The sequence below is a fragment of the Poecilia latipinna genome, unplaced genomic scaffold (assembly GCF_001443285.1).
Source record: "Poecilia latipinna isolate Pla-1442-1.1 unplaced genomic scaffold, P_latipinna-1.0 Scaffold126, whole genome shotgun sequence".
Classification (NCBI taxonomy): domain Eukaryota; kingdom Metazoa; phylum Chordata; class Actinopteri; order Cyprinodontiformes; family Poeciliidae; genus Poecilia; species Poecilia latipinna.
The window spans coordinates 444,544-460,708 of record NW_015112742.1 but is presented as its reverse complement, the minus strand read 5'-3'; the positions used below and the strand labels follow the sequence as shown (position 1 = coordinate 460,708).

Sequence of the window (16,165 nt, the reverse complement as noted above, 5' to 3'; positions counted from 1 at the left end):
AAAAAAAATATAACCTTTATATGTGTGATTGTGGCATTCTTGTCAGAGTCTGAATAGAAATATCAATAAATGTAAGCTCTGGTGTGTCGATATCCTTTAACGGATTGATTGTTAGTTGATTGCACTTCAAAAACAGCGTCTAACTCAATTGCGCCACTCGAACCTTGCTTCATCATCTTAAAAATAACCAATCCCATGAAGGCACCTGACACGACAACTGTGTCTGATGGCAGGCCGTGGTATGTCGAAAGCTGCCGCAGCATTCGAGAGCAGCCAGGGCGGCTTCCCATTTCAAAGCCAAAAGAGCCGATGGATGGTTGTACTCACCGGGGCTATTTGAGAGTTGACCCCTGACCCTATCACCCACACCCTGATCACGTCCCGCTGTGCATGCTTTCAAGTCCTCAACACCTCTGACTCCGTGGCTTTAAAGAGCAAAACATGTATGTATTTCCCGGTTAACCATCTGGATTATTCTCCAACCCCCCCCCCCCCTCCAAAGACACACTTTTGGGAAAAAAAGCCGCTTTATGGCACTTTTGCTGTACTTTTAAAATCTAGCTTAAAAAATGATTGTCACCATCATCATAAATTCTTGAATCTATTCCTTGAATGCCTGCTTTGCACAGAATTAGAGGTCCTTTTAACCTTGGCCTCATTGCTCCCATGTCTTCTCCCTTCTGGCCTCACAAGCAAATGCATTAGTCAGTGAGTGCCAGACATAGCTCTCTGTGCCAGTGGTATGACTGGCTTACCCTGTGCCAGGCACCCTCATTGGCCTTTCTTGCTGATTTACAGCTTTGTGAGTGTAATGAAGGCCACAGACCAACAGGTGGCATTATTTATAGTGAAGCCGTACACAAACGAGGAAGAGGTCCAGGAGTAAAGAAGGGGAGATGGGGAAACGGGGAAATACACAAACATTCTGGCAGGAAACATGACGGGAAGTGGAAAACGTAATTTAAGATGAAAAATGCAGGCAAATTTGAAAACGTACAGTGCCTCACGTAGACATTCACAACTCCCCCCTCCCCCTTTTTTTTTTTTAACTTTATCACATTACACCTCCAAACATTAATGTATTTTAACAGAATATTCCAACCGGTACAATACAACCAGCTTCCATCAGAAGCTGCCTAATTATGAAATGGTTCAGCTGTTTGTAATTTCATCTCGGTATAGATTCAGTTTTTCTGTGAAGGCCTCTCACTGAACAAACATCATGAAAACACAGCAGACGAGTCAAGGAGAAAGTTTTGGAAATCAACTTAAAGCTATAAAGCAATATTCCCAAACTTTAAGCATGTTACAGAGCAGTGTCCAGTGTAAGAATATTCATTTAGTAAAATGGCCTAGTCAAATCCAATAGAGAATCAGCACCGTTTTTGGATAAAACTATAAACTTTTCTTTTTTTTTTCTATTATTGAAATTTTAAACTAAATCAGTCAAGTATACAAACAGTGTCAAACAGATATCCTACGTTAAGCGGAGATAATACTCTTTACTCTGATCCACAGTGTAATGACCATATCAAGCAGATATAAGGGATTAAACTTTTATTGCCCTTGTTGCTCCAGGCTTCAGCCTCGGAGTGGAGTGGTCGGGTTCACCGGATTAAAACTCATTTAAAACTGATCCCTTCATCTCTTCCGTCATCACTAAAGCTAAAACCTTTCGTTATATTATCCGCTTTGGCGTTTCTCAATATGACTTTGAAGCCAACATTTTTCTTTTAAACTGTCTGGTATTGCTAAACTACGAAAACAGGTACTTATCACCTCCCAAAGTGAAATTATTAAAGCAAAATACGCTTAAATTTTAGGGGGGCAGTGGGGAGGGGGGGGGAAGCAATCCTACCGAGGCCCGTCTCCACATGACATCCCAGAATCGTTGCATAAATCTGATCCCTTATATAAAACTAAAAACATTCCTGCACTGCTGGGGATGAGTTGTGCGCACAGAGCCCGTGGTTGCACTCGTTTGTTCCTGGCCCGTAAAAGTGGGGGTGCAAATTGCCCGGTTACACAATACGGAGAAAGCAGAAGAACACGAGAGAGCAGTGCAGTGAAAACACGGCGGCTGACAGAGCACGGGGCGTTTTACACCGAAGTGAGGGAAAACATCAAAGGTCTGTGCGGCACTTCAAGGCCTCGTTTAACGTCCTCGTTCAGAGTTTGGCGACCTTTGATCTGACTGATCACTTTCATTTGTGTCACAGAAAATTTGCATAACAGAGACCTTTCATTGCTGAAGCTTTATATCACACTATCAAATATCTTAATTTGAGCACATTTATTCGCTGGGGGAATATTCCACTTTAAAGAAGAATTAGTTCCTTATCTTGTGGGGGATCTAATGAAAACACATTCTCTGTTTACTGGTAGAGTCCACAAAGTTGAATTTTAGTGTTTCAGTATTTCAAGGCAGTCATGAGCGACATAACAAGGTTCCCAGGGCCTTTGGAAGAGGAATAGCCCCACAGCAGCCTACATCCTCCATCATACTTGTACAAAAGTGGACGTGAGGCACTTTTCAACAATTCCCACAACTGGAGTATTCACTGTTGAAAGGCTTAATCTTAGCCTAATGTGGCCGCCGCATGTGGTTCTAGTGAAATTCTCGTTAGAGATGAACAAACTCTACATGTTTACATTTCTGATAGTAAAAAAAGAAAGAAAAAAAAAGGGGGTCAAAACAATCAATCGGCATGTGTGCATCAAATTTTTTTTTTTGGACTTTGTGAAAATAAAAAAATATTGATTTTGACTAATAACTGATGGCAAAGCAATTATGCTTTTTAACTTGTATAAAGTTTCTCTAAACTTTGTTGAAAGGGGTAACTATAACAAATGAGGATTGCACCACCACCAGTGTCTTTTTCTGCAGTAAATTTCTTGAAACTGCAGAACGGATAAGGGTAAAGAACAGCCCGACAAAATGATACCGTTCCCTGAAAAACAATTTTCTTCATCTTGGATTTTCTTTTTCCTCACTTTTAAATGTATTGAAACTAAAGGTTGGAGTGTTCGACATCTTTTTCAGTGTTAGATTAAATGACTGTGACAAAAGCGTACTCTTTTTTTTTTTTTTTTGCAATCTGCATGTATGAACCTCCAGAGTCGCCCTGCTTTCTGGTTGTTTATATTACTTGTGGTAAGATGCCATTCTTCCTAATGAAGACCAGAACTTCAGCGCAGTTGTGTGTATGTTACTGATTTCTTGTAAAAATGTTGTTGAAAGGAGGGAGAGAACAAAGGGATCGGACATACCTGAAGTTATTGACGGCAATCCGAGCAAGCGGTGGATTTTCCAGCAAAGATGGAGAGAGAGAAAAAAAAAGGAGAAAAAGAGCCGTGTTAGCACTTTTCACAAGCCTGTATGTATTTTTATTTTATGGTAAAGCAACTCTGACATCCATTTAATGCAAACCCTCCTCTTCCTAATCATCATCTGCACACATACACAATATTTCAGCCGGAACTCATTGGTCTCCCACTGAATGATATCTGAAGGCTGGTCTAAAGATGCTGCGTGGCTTCAGATGCATTTCCAACGCTAATGGGAAAAACATGGCCTCATCTTTGACCAACTGTGTGCGCTCTTGTTTCTTTGTTTCCCTTCAGTTTATCACATCTCTGACGTTTTCTAAACGCTGTCATAACACATGAAGGCCCCAGGTCCTCCAAGCTAAATATCTGGTCCAATCATGGCGGCTGTTTACATATGCAAACGGTCCGGGGAGATTGAGGAGAAGGGCGGAGAGGGTGTCAAATTCAGGATATATTACCTGACGGAAAAAAACTATCCAGATGGATTTGTTGACACTTTTTTTTTCTCTCCCTCTCTCTCTCACTTGCTGGCAAAACCCTTTGCGGCTGTGCTGCTGACAGCACACGTAAATACATGGGATATTGACCATTTACAAACAACCCAACAATCTGATTTGATGAGTGCCAGACATAAATGTTGAGGGAGCACAGTGTTGCCCGGTTCAGCCAGTTCAGCGTCACGCGCACCTCTTTTCTGTGGTTCTAACCTCTTATTGTCTGACTTCTAACCTTACAAAAACTGCAATTTGCAACTCTTTAAACCAATTAAGGGTCTGTTCAATTTGGATTCGAAGCACCTTTCAAATTTTCCAGATGACCCTCCCCGTCTCTCCCTACATTGCTCTCATAGTCAACTCAGCAGCTACCGTGGTGCTGATGTTGTGCCAGTGTTTTGGAAACCCAGATGTTTGTAGTTTTGAGACTCTTTTGAAAAGGAGGATCAGAAATCAGCCAAACGACCAGAAAAAAAACCCCATTCCTTTACCTTCTGTGAGGGGTTTGCACGATCCACTGCCACTACACGCTGCTGCTTACAATCTCCTTATCGAGGTGTACCGCTTGGAGCAACCAGCCTGTGCTAGGATGGAAAGTCCTTCAGCAAGGACTTCCCATCAATCCCTGCAGCTCCTCACGTTAGCGCGGGACTCGTGACTTATTCTCTGATTAAAGTTCACCTTTTCAAGATAAGCGATTCAAAATGCGTAGCCCTTTCCCCTCCTGTTCTCTAAAAATCCTACGACCTTCGCAGAACAGCTGGATTTATACAGTGGACCCCCAGATATTTGCAGAGTTTAGGAACCACAGTCGCCCATGAATAGCTTAAGTTTGCAAATACTTCCGAGCCCCTCTAAAGATGCTTATTACCGCCTAGTTTAATAGTTCAGACACCAAATATACCTTAAAATGCATTTATGCACACGGGAGGAGCCAACACCTCCCGACTTCCTTTTCACTGCTCTCACAGCTACAGCCAATCGGCTTTAGTAGCATGTCAAGTATTTCAGCTTTTCAAGCCTCATTTTCATAAAATATTTGAGACATGCATGTTAAGAAAAAAAAAAATCAGACAAGTAGGTGGGTTTTCCACAAATAACTTCGTTAGGCGTTCCACAGAAATAGTTAAATCAGCATGTTCGCTGTACTAGGATGGAATTATACAGAGGTAAACTAAATTTATTACCGTCTTCTGGAGGACGGCCTGGATTTCATTTGAGGGCATCACTTAAAAGGGACCTCAATATACATGAACGGGCAATTTTTGCGTGTTTGGAAGTTATGATGAGCACAAACAACCTAAGTCTGATTTGATGAGTGCCAGTTGGGTCCGAGTTGGATTTGATCGTGGCTGTCAGCAGTGTTTTTTAATCCGCAGGCCTCCTGAGTTGGAAATAAATAAATTTAAAAAAAGGAAAAGAAAGATCTACATAAAAATCTAGATTTAACTCTCCAGTACCAGTCCCTCTTCTTGAACATATTATAAAACGAGATTTAAATGGCACGAGTCCCATCTTTGATTAACTGGCTCTGCTTGCAAGGAGTTTCATTGTGCTTTGGTGACTAAGCAGATGATTGGAAAACCTTCTGCTTTCAAGCACAAACTGAAAGCCGCCGCTACAGAGCTTTACATTTACATCCCCTTGATTATGGACAGACCCTCTCTGCGTTTTGCGGCCGCCGAAAAGTCATCTTGCTTAATCAGTCGTGGAACTTGTGACAGGCGAGTACTTGAGTATTTAAGGGCAGCATAAACAGGATAATGGGCAGTGTCAAACATGTCTTCGATTCTCTGTACCATGCCGGTGGGCCCCCGTCGTTTACCCTTTTGATATTTTCGTGAATCGATACCAAGAAAGATGGATTGGATAGGAGGAGGGATAAAGATCAAGTCAGAGGCTTTGGGACACCCGGGAGCAGAACAGCTGTCTTTGAGATTGCTCCAACGTGCGAGTGCATGCAGGAGAAAGAATTCCTTTGTTTCTGTGCGGTTCGCTACTTTACCGCAAGACCTTTCATCTGCACGGCGCGCACAAAGGCCCCATGCATCTCTGATGAGGAAGAAAACCCCAGGAAGTGCGTACAGGAGATGTAATGAGTGCACAGAGAGTAGGCATAGACATATTTCACAACATAGAGAGGAGACTAAAGTATCAGCACTGAACCAATCAATGTGAGTGGGATCAGGAGATTCTGGAAAATTAGTCCAAGGAGCATCACTTTTAGGAACTTTGGGATTTTTTTTTCTTCCTTTTACCTCCAACGCTCGTCTTCATTGACATTTGAAAGACCAATTTGGGTGCAAATTTTAACTTGCTGTCTTTGAAATGCTTTAATATTCCAACATTATGTGCTTTCCTCGTGATGTTTTTTATTCTGCGAAGTCCACCAATTCTTCCTGTAGCAAACACCGTGACAACATGGCGCTGCCACTCCCGTACTTCACAGTCGAGAGTGGCAGCTCAGGTTTACAAGCTTCTCCCTTTGTTCTCCAAACACATAATTTTTTTTGGAGTAATGTTGTGTGGTTTGACGGCTCTCAGATTTAAGGTCAGTGTCCTCGTATGCATTTCCAAACTGGAGTCTGGCTTCTTATGGAGTCTTTTGAATAATGGCCTCCTCCTCTTTGATTGGCCTTTCACCCCCGTGTCACATGACTCATTTCACTGTGCCTTCATTCTGCATTCCACAGAAAAACCAAATTCATCCCCAGGAAACCGAACCCATCTAATTTCTGGCTGGTATGATGAATTTAAAGAGAAGAAGCAAAGCCATATGATATATATATTTTGTCTTTGAGGATGAATCCCTAGCACATCCTGTCCTCCTGACTTGATGCCAAGCTAAAGCGCAAAACACAAGTACTCTTTTGCCAAGACACAATGTGACAGATAATTGGGACAAATTATGGGAGGTATGAGCATTTAAGAGGAATAAATTTCCCCTGCTGCCTTTGAAATGTTTTTTTTTTTTTCCCCCACACAGCAAATGTTGAAAATGGAGCTATGAATGACTCTTGTACCACAATCTAAGAGTTTTGCAACTTTTCAGAACAGAGGGAAGTACTTTTCCACTTTAAAATGCTTCTGAATTATCAGAATCCGCTGCTAAAAGCCTTAGTGCCTTCTGATTTTGCCAATGTGAACAAGTGCCTGAAGTATAACCTTGACATGATGGAACTGTAATCTTCTGAATAGAGCGCTGCAAAATGATGTTTTAAACTTTTAAAAGAGACCTTGTTGCGAGCAAGGAAGTCTTTCACTTCTGCCTATTAGCTCACAAATTAGCTCTCGTTAAAAGGGTGAATGTGTTGCCAGTGAATGATGTGCTTAGCCAAACTATATCTGTTTTAGTAAGAATTACGTTTTATTCACATTCCCCCTCCTTATCCATAATTTTGTGGCATTTTAGAAACGTATCTTCTGTTGAGTGTTCAAAATGTTTACGTGTTGGAAATGTTGACATGGATGTCCAGATCAGTCTCCAGGAGCCTCATTCATCATTTTGAATGTAAAATGGAAATTATTTATCATCTGTGTTTTTTTTTGTTTTTTAAATAAAAGGTAATTGCTTAATGGATGGGCAGGTGATCTTTTTTTTTTTCAGATAACCATTTCATTTTACAGATTTTTTTTTTAATGAGTCTGTTTAATCGGTGTGTACTTCAACGGTCACACCCAGTAATCTGATCCATCTGTATTTTTAGATCTAAAGCAACACAAATTACGCAATGCAAGTCGTTGTATTGTGTTTTAAATACATGCCAGCAAAAGTGTCGGATATGAAATCCTACTTTTTGTATTTACTCCAGTTAATTTTGTCTGATATTACCGTCTAACATCTGCCAAAAAAAAAAAAACTTCTCCATACAATAGCGTTGAAACTGTCCTTCTCTTCCACATTAGCTCCCTCATATGCGGAAAAATATGAATTATGCCTTTACAGTATTTATAAATAATCCCCTCTCTTCAATGAACCTCAACAAGAGCATCCATTTTATTTCACTTGGACGGTTGGCAGGTAACGTCAAATCATCATCGCTAATGGGAGGAGGCAAGCTGCAACCTAGGGTTGTGGAAAACTGTGAGAATGGGGCATTCAAGGACACACACTGAAGACTCTGACTTCAGACTATTTTCTTTGACTTTAAATGAATAAAGAGCATCGCATAAAACGCAGCTTTAAAACAGTGGAAAAGAGACATACTGTAACGTTCTGCCAAGACACTGGAAATAAGCAGGAATTCTGGAGGAAGAGTAATAAAGCCAGGTACATTATGCACTCTATAAAGGGCAACATCCGCTCAAATCGACTTCATCGTTGTTAAGCTGCGCGGATGGCAGGCGGCGGGCAAGGAATAAATGCAATTGAAGAGGAAATCGTCACAGACCTAATGAGTTATTTACGCTCCTTAGGTGCAAAAGGAACACACGGCATCTTTGGACTCGGCCTTGCCAAATGAGTTTTCAAAAGGAATAAATAAATTAAATGCATCTGAGATGCAACAAGAAGAAAATGAGGTCACGCTGGGCTGTTCTGGAAGCGTTTTGTAAAAACACAAAGGAAACACTGGTTTGTCTGCAGGTATTCAAGCTGTGCAGACCGGGTGATGTTTTTGTGTGTCTAGGGAAGAATTGGATATTTTTTTAAATTCAAAATTTTCAGGCCTCAAATTCTTTCTGCATGTAGTGAAGTGAGAGAGTAATCCACCCAAAAGAAAAAAAAAAAGGTTGCATCAGCGAAAACTCATCGTCGCAGACAGAAAAAGAAACCAAGTTTATTCTAATGAGACTGATCCAATACAAGAAGCATTCATGCTATTGTGCGAGTACTTTTACCAGGTATTCTGTACGCAGCGGACATTGCGCTCACCCCCACCTTCACGAAAACAAGAGGGCTTGGTCAGCTGTTGTTTCCAACATGAGAGATTCTATAAAAAGAAAATGTACGGCATCCTCTTGTCTCTCGCTGACATCAGAGCCTTGACCACCATCACCATTTGTCTTCCACATGTCACTGCACACCTTCAGTCCACACACTTTTGTTTCAAAACGGAAATATATTTGCGCCTGAAGATTAAAGATTTAATCTGAAAAGGTATTGGCTGGATTTATGTGAAAAGAAAAAAAAAAATCACATACAATCTGTATGTAACTTCTTTTTTTTTCCTTCTTTCAAAGCAGTACGGTGTCCTTCAGGCAAGAAGGACCAGCAAACTATTTACAGATTTACTTCAGTATGTTTTCCAGCGCTGGTCCACGGGAACAAGAATCTAACATGGCACTAAATAACAGGTGTAAATACTGGCTGACTCAGCCTCTGAAGCATCCTCCCCTATCTATTCCCATGCTGCACCCTCTGATGTAGCTCCAGCAACAGCACTTGAAGAGTAAATACATGCTGCAAACATAGTCTGTGTAACACAATCACTCCTTCATAAATCAAACACGGTGTTCTTCTGAGGACACGCAGTCGTTAGTGTCAGCAGTGGCAGTGATGAAAAACTTCAGGAGCTCTGGTGTCCTGATGCCGGACTGAATGTCGTGTTCGCTTGACACGTTTGCGGCCCGGGCCTGGTTGTGGCATTTGTGCGCTACGGTCCCGTCCCGCACATTTTCCGCAGCTGCTACATATGCAGACGAAGATGGCTCTTGTTTGTGTTTTCGGTACATTTGCCTGGATCCTCTGGAACTCCTTCCACTGTGTCAGACTGAACGCATTGTGGGCTGAGCCACCCCCTCACCCCCCTCCCTCCGAGTCCAATATGGGGAGTGGTTTGGGCAACAAAAGGGGGTCAGAAAATGCGGTGAGCAACTGGCAGTTGAGGTCTAACGTTGACAGCTTTGAGGGGTTTGAAACCGAAAACCTTGTCAGTCAGCCTCCTGCTTGGCCCAGGGGGCGATGACGGGAAGTGGTGGAAGGCTTGTTGGTGTATTTTCTTTTCAAAATTACCCTTTTTTCCCCCGAATGCGCCCGCTGAACAAAGGATGTCAGGGTTTTCTTTGCCTGTCGGAAGGCCATTTTACAACATAAAACGACTCACTCCAAAGTCTTGTACTCATACGGACATGAGGAGCCTTTGGCGTTTCACTTTGACAGACTTCAGTATCAGATGACAGCATCTTGCTCTGCGGATGATATATGGAAGCCAACAAAATCTGAAGCTAAAGAGGTAGAAAAAAGAATTCCAGAAAAACACTTTTGTGCCCAATGGGTCTCATACTCTTTTGTTTCTTTTTTTTTTTCCCCCTCTTCTTTTGAAAGTTCGCCCCAATACGATGGTAAAGCACATATAGAAACTCCTTGAACACAGCGTCGCCACCATTGCAACTTCGGCACCGTTTTTAGCGACTTCAGACCCATTCAGTGACTTTTTCTGGAGTGAATGGAGACTTTTAAACCGAAGCGTGCATCGAACAGTGAGTTATGCCACGGGCTTCTACCCTCAGACAGAGGTCCAAGTTCTCATAAAGAAGTCCTTCCACTGTGCATTCAGAGCAGCTTCCCAACACACAGAATGCTAACAGATCACACATGCAAAAAAGCTGCTGCTGGGTGATCATATTTTTATATATACACACACATATATATATATATATATATGCTTGTGTTTGTTTTGCATAACATTGTGTTAAGCTTGCCCACAACTCTTCCCTGGAGAAGGCTGTGAGGTTGTAAGTGGACCTATAAGTTGTTTAGGTTAGAGAAACTCATGCATCACTGACGTTTCCCAGCACTGAACATTGGGTCACCCTCGCATGTTGCCTGTGAACTTCTTTTCAATCTCAGTCGGGGAGCTATGTAAATTGAGAAGATAATTTAAAAGTCTAACCTGAGCACTGACCTGTGGCACTAGGAGTGCCCGGACCAAAACTTTCAAAAAAGAAAAAAAAAAAAAAAAAAAAAAAAAAAAAAACTATCAAGAGGCGTAGCTCCACATGTTCAAACACTGTACTGAACATCACCTCAGCTAATGATCTGCACTGTCTGTGTCAAAGAGAGTGTTGAGAAAAGCACAGCAAAGGAAAACAGTTCCGTTTCGGTAGATTTCAAATATGTTGCCGCATTTACAGTGCGACACAGTTCAAAGCCTTCTTTGCAGCCGTGAATTTGTTTTTGGAGGGCTCAGTCACATGGGAGCTCGGCACAGACGGATGGGAAGATTCCTACAGATCATGAACATTTCCATGACTGCCTATGTATCCCCAGAGTTCTGCAGATGCATTTCGAGCTGAACCACAAAAATACTTATTCTCCAACAGCTTTATATCTAAACGTGCTTTAAAATCAAACTTTAAGTCTAAAGCGTACGAGCCAGACGTTGTAAGCTTCTGAAAGTTAACAGTGCTTATCACCATGACTACACACTCCCTATCTACATTACTGTAGCAACATGAAGTGACAATGCTTTCTCCAGCAGGAAAGGCAGACGTCCAGACCTAAGTCCAATTGAGAAGGGTGGTAGAACTTAAAAAATGATGCTCAACAATAATTCTGACTCAGAACTATTTTCCAAAGCCAATAAGACACAAAGTCTGTCACTAGATGTTCAAAGCTGGCTTTACATATTGACTCAGTTCAAACGTTTCAGAATTTTATTTGCAGAATTTCTTTAAAAAGCACTCCATCAAAATTAGGGTGCAGCAATCACCATGGCACTTCTGCACGTTGATAATAGTTACCCCACTGTTCCCAAATTAGCAACTTTGTCACTATTTTTTAGTGACTTTTCTGATCTCTAACAACTTTTAGTGACCTTGTTTCTGTTGGAGACTAGAGATAGACAGAAATTTGGCAACAACACCCGAACGTTAATTTCTCCTCAACTGACTACAAACTGTGGTTTTGTAAAAGCAAATACTGCCGCGCCCTTTATTTTTGTAAGAAGCTCAAAAATACATCTGCAGTATGTCTAATCTGTTGTGCAAGTTTTGGTCGTCTTTAAAATGCAATAAATTAAGAATTCTCATTTATATTTGAGAATGCAACCTCATCTGCAGCCAAAACGAGTTTGCATTGTTTCACTGTTAGTGCTCGATATTTTTTTTTTTTTAATAAAATATGATTGGAAAATTGAAGGCTAATAACATCTGACAGTGTCAGTTGTGTATTAAAAAAAATGGCATAGGACAAAATTGGAATTGTCAGATCAGATCCGCGAAGGGCCAGAAAACTGCAACATGTGCACCTCCAAATAAAATCCATGCTAATGTTTCAAATCGACACATGCACCATCGATGTTACAAACAGTTGTGATGTTATTGAATATTAAGAACTTGAAGGGGTGTGAATACTTTTGCAAAGTACTATATATAACCCCCACAATTTCTAGAAATTAGCCACTCACTGATCATCCTGAAATGCAAAAGTTAGTAATAATGTATTTCTTGTGCTACAAGAATGCTTGTTAATGTGTCAGCGGAAATCAAAACACACCTCAGATATTGCTAAATTACATTTAAGTAGACCATACAAAGATCATTCTTTTAAAAAACTTTTTTGCGAGCCAATAAAAACTCAAGTTGAGGGCCAATCTTGGCCCACAAGTCATTCCCTGAGCAGACTTGGGCTCAACACAGAACGCTGCACTGCCAAGTCAGACATCCCGAACCTCCCTCCCTAATAAGCAGTGATCTAGAAGAGCGCAGTGGCCACGATGGCACAACCAGATCTGGCCCGGCTCGCTCTCCCTGGAAATGAATGGCTGGACTCTCGACTCGAGGTTTAAGCGCCAGACATTTCAAACAGAGCATGGAGTTACCAGCTGCTCTCGTACTTCAGCAGTAACTCCCTCAGCAGAGACATGCACCAAATCTCAGCTTCCCTATTAAATCCACCCCTTACACACACACACACACACAACACTCGATCCTCTACAAATGAAGTGGATCAGGACAGACACAAATAACTCTCTGAAAGTTTTAAAGGGATTCCTGCGGACCCGTTCTTCCACAGAGGCCACTTGTTAGCTCGCAGCAGCTCCAGATGACAGGATTTCAGGCTACAATGTCTTACAAAGGTTGTAAAGCTTTAGATCCCCTTACAGTCTGACAATATGCCATCATAGCCGGTAATTTGGGATTTAATTTTAGCCTTATCTGGATGTCATTGCGTCTTGATTTTTGTTTAACTGTAGATAAACAGGACAAAGTACTAAGCTACAACAGTTGTAAAGCAGTTTGTTTGATATTTTTGATTAAGTATTTAAATGACTTATATCTTCGAGAAGCCCAGATGTTAGATACTCGACGGGTTCAACTCAAGTCCTCAACAGGCGGGGTCCAGGATGTTTTAGGTGTGTTATGGCTCCAACACAGCTCATTCAAGTGAACGGTTCGTTAACAGCCTTGGTGAATTCAAGCATTTGATTACGCTGTATTGAATCACGGACACGTCTAAAACACACAGAACATCCTGAGAACTAGAAATGATGGTATACTGTCCATGCAATGTTTACAAAATTGTATTCCAGACTGTGTACGTTAATTTGTCAACTAAACAAATCTAGGTTCTCTTTGCAGTCAAGGTGCAAAGAAATCCACAATTATGCAACCATTCATCTTTGAAAAGCAGAAATGGAGCCTCCTGCACAACCTGAATGGCTTGTTAACAACAAAACACTAGTCTTTTCCATCAGTTACTGTCTTTTACCTAGCAACCAGTTAATGGGGTTGAGTCTTGGCTGGGGTTGCTATGTACCCAGTGCATTGCCCATCGAATGTGGCTGCACAATCAAGAGGTTTTTGAACTGGCTTATTTTACAGACACCAAAAACATTAACGTGTTGCCAAAAAAAAAAAACGCCTGGGTAGTTTTTTAAAGCCCTTGGGGCTGTTTTTAGAGGCAGTCAAGACCCAAATGGAAACAGGCAAAATTAGAATTTTTTTTCATAATAGGTCAATTTAAGAGAATACTTTGGCTTCTTCAGCTTCCTCTCAATGCATGCTGTGCACAAATACACCAAGCAGTCGCTGTGGGAAAAACTGCACAGCTTAGATGATAGACGTTATACATTATGATGTTCAGGTAATCGTGGCCACGCAAGATTGCCTGGAACCACATTTAGGTCTGTTGCTTGTATATCATCAAGAAAGTAAATCACGTTCTAGGCAAAGCAGTTTGGCTAAAACTAAATTAAAATGCGTTACCAAAATAAACGCCATCTGAATGCCATGTACATCTAACTCGAGCGGGTATGGACGCATTGGATCTCAAAAGGCTTTGCTGTTTTCTTTATAAATTACCGGAAGCATTTCAGAACCAGAGAATTATGTCTCCCCTTTGATAAGTCCCATAAGCTGGGTAAAATATACATCTGTTGTATCTGGTTACAAGGTCACCCACTGTCTTTTAAAAAAAAAAACCTGTCAATTAATATCCACACATTCTCCCATCTATAAAAGGACCTATAGTGCCACATGATACTTTGTGTTTTTCAGCTGCTGAACCCCTCGTCATTCCTGGTGGGCCTCTGCTGCCCAGTTAACAACTGGCCTTGTGCCACCGGTTGTGCCGAAGTGTTGATGTGATGTGACAATTGAAAGTTTGCACAGGCTGCTTTGTTTTAAAAAAATCTGAATAATTGGGTTGAGTAGCAACAATCAGGCAAAAATAAAAAAATAAAGAAAAAAAGAAAAAAAAGGCCAGAATGCAAGAGAGCCACAAAGCAAAAAGGAAATGGCTAACTTTAAATAGTAAAATAAAGGTTTGGGGACAAGCAACAGATTTCTTGCAGGAATTTAACGAGCAATTTGTGGTATTTATTTAGAGCTGGACAAATATTTTAATCTTTTCTGCCAACGGTATCTGAAAATGTGATGGTTTCAGCGGGACGACGCGGAGGGAAGAAGAGCTGGCATCGGAGCAAAGAGCCGTTTGTACTGAAAGGCCTCCTATCGTGAGTCAAACATGCTGTCTCATGAAGATGACAAGGACCCCATCAAACACATCCACAAACAAAGGGGATCTTTGGGATGCTGACAATGTTGGCCATTCACGGGACGGGCATGGGGTTCTTCAAAAGTCCACCCACCGCAGAGCTCCCCCACCGGACCCCGAGCCTCAATGCATTCCCATGACTAAAAATAAACAAACTGAGCGACGGCCATCAAAAGATCAGCAGCTTTCGAAACAATGCACAAACTTGCTTGATTAGATCTGATTAAGTTTGGAGATGGGAGGTAAATGGTTATCTCTGCTTCAGGAAAAGATCTTTAAAAAAAATAAATAAATCATTGAAAGAAATTGCTGGAAGTTTTGCTGTTTAATTTCAAGCTCTATTAACTACAGGATAATAGAAGACACAAACAGCAGTTCCAGGACCACAAAAGGTTTATGTCTTGGTCCATCAACCTTATTTTCCAGCAGGTTATTAGTTTTCATGAAAGCAAGGTTAACACATCACAGTGTTCGCTGTGAAACTCCATTTCTCTCCGTGAACAATAAAGCCTGAAGACGACGCACAGGAGGACCAATGCATCACCATCTGCAGTGCCTAGCAAAAGTACTCGCACCCCACTGAACTTTTCAGACTGTGTCACTTCGCTACTCTAATGAGCTTTAAGTGAAAACAAACAGTAATGCATAAGTGTGAGGTGGAACAAAAATGATGCATGGCCTTTGAGAATGGTTTTAAAATTAAAAACCTGCAGGGTGCGGCATGCGTTTTTGTTTAACCCTCTTTACTCTGACACTCTGTGATGAAATCTAGTGCAACCAATTTGCTTTCAAAGTCCTTTACTTACCGAAACGTCAAACCTACCCAAACACGCCTGAACTAACAGGTCAGGTAAGATGAGAAATAATCTGGGAATCAGCTAAGAGACCCATGACTACTCTAGAGGAGCTGCAGAGTGCAACAGCTCAAGTAGGAGAAGGCGCTCTGGTCAGATGAGACCAAATTTGAAATACTTAACCCATTTTGGAAAACCAAATTCATGAGGTTGTCTTGATATATAGATGCAAGTGACCAAAGTCGAAAACAAAAAGACAAACTACCTAGACCTGGCTAGAAAATTTCTGACCTCTCTAGAAATAATATTTTAAAATGTCAGCAGTTATTTAGAAAGTTTAGGCTTCATTTTAATAGACAGTTGCAGATGGGATAAAAACGCTTCTTGCGATAGTTTATTCAACCAAACTAAACATGGAATCATCTGATCAGATGGGAGATGAAGAAATTCCTTAGAAAGCATCATTTATATTGCGGCTGTCAGCTACTGTCAGCGATTCTCCCATTAGGGAGTGGATTGCTTTATAACTTGGTCAACTTCATTCTGGTTGTTAAAAGTTAATCAATCCAGGCAGCCAAACACAAAGAAAAGATGATAAATAGGCTAAA

The 16,165-nt window shown here is 41.2% G+C and overlaps 1 protein-coding gene across 2 annotated transcripts in view; it reads right to left on the bottom strand.

The window, feature by feature from the left end:
- LOC106945074 (collagen alpha-1(XXV) chain-like) overlaps positions 1 to 16,165 on the bottom strand; it is a 115,175-nt gene that overhangs the window by 66,645 nt on the left and 32,365 nt on the right. The window contains exon 3 of one of the 2 annotated variants that reach the window (XM_015028505.1): positions 2,723 to 3,270. The exons of the other annotated variant lie outside the window; for it this stretch is intronic. Coding sequence (XP_014883991.1) covers positions 3,146 to 3,270 — 125 coding nt within the window. The 3' untranslated portion in view covers positions 2,723 to 3,145. Of the gene's footprint in view, positions 1 to 2,722; positions 3,271 to 16,165 lie in introns of those variants that run through there. 2 annotated transcript variants of the gene reach the window in all.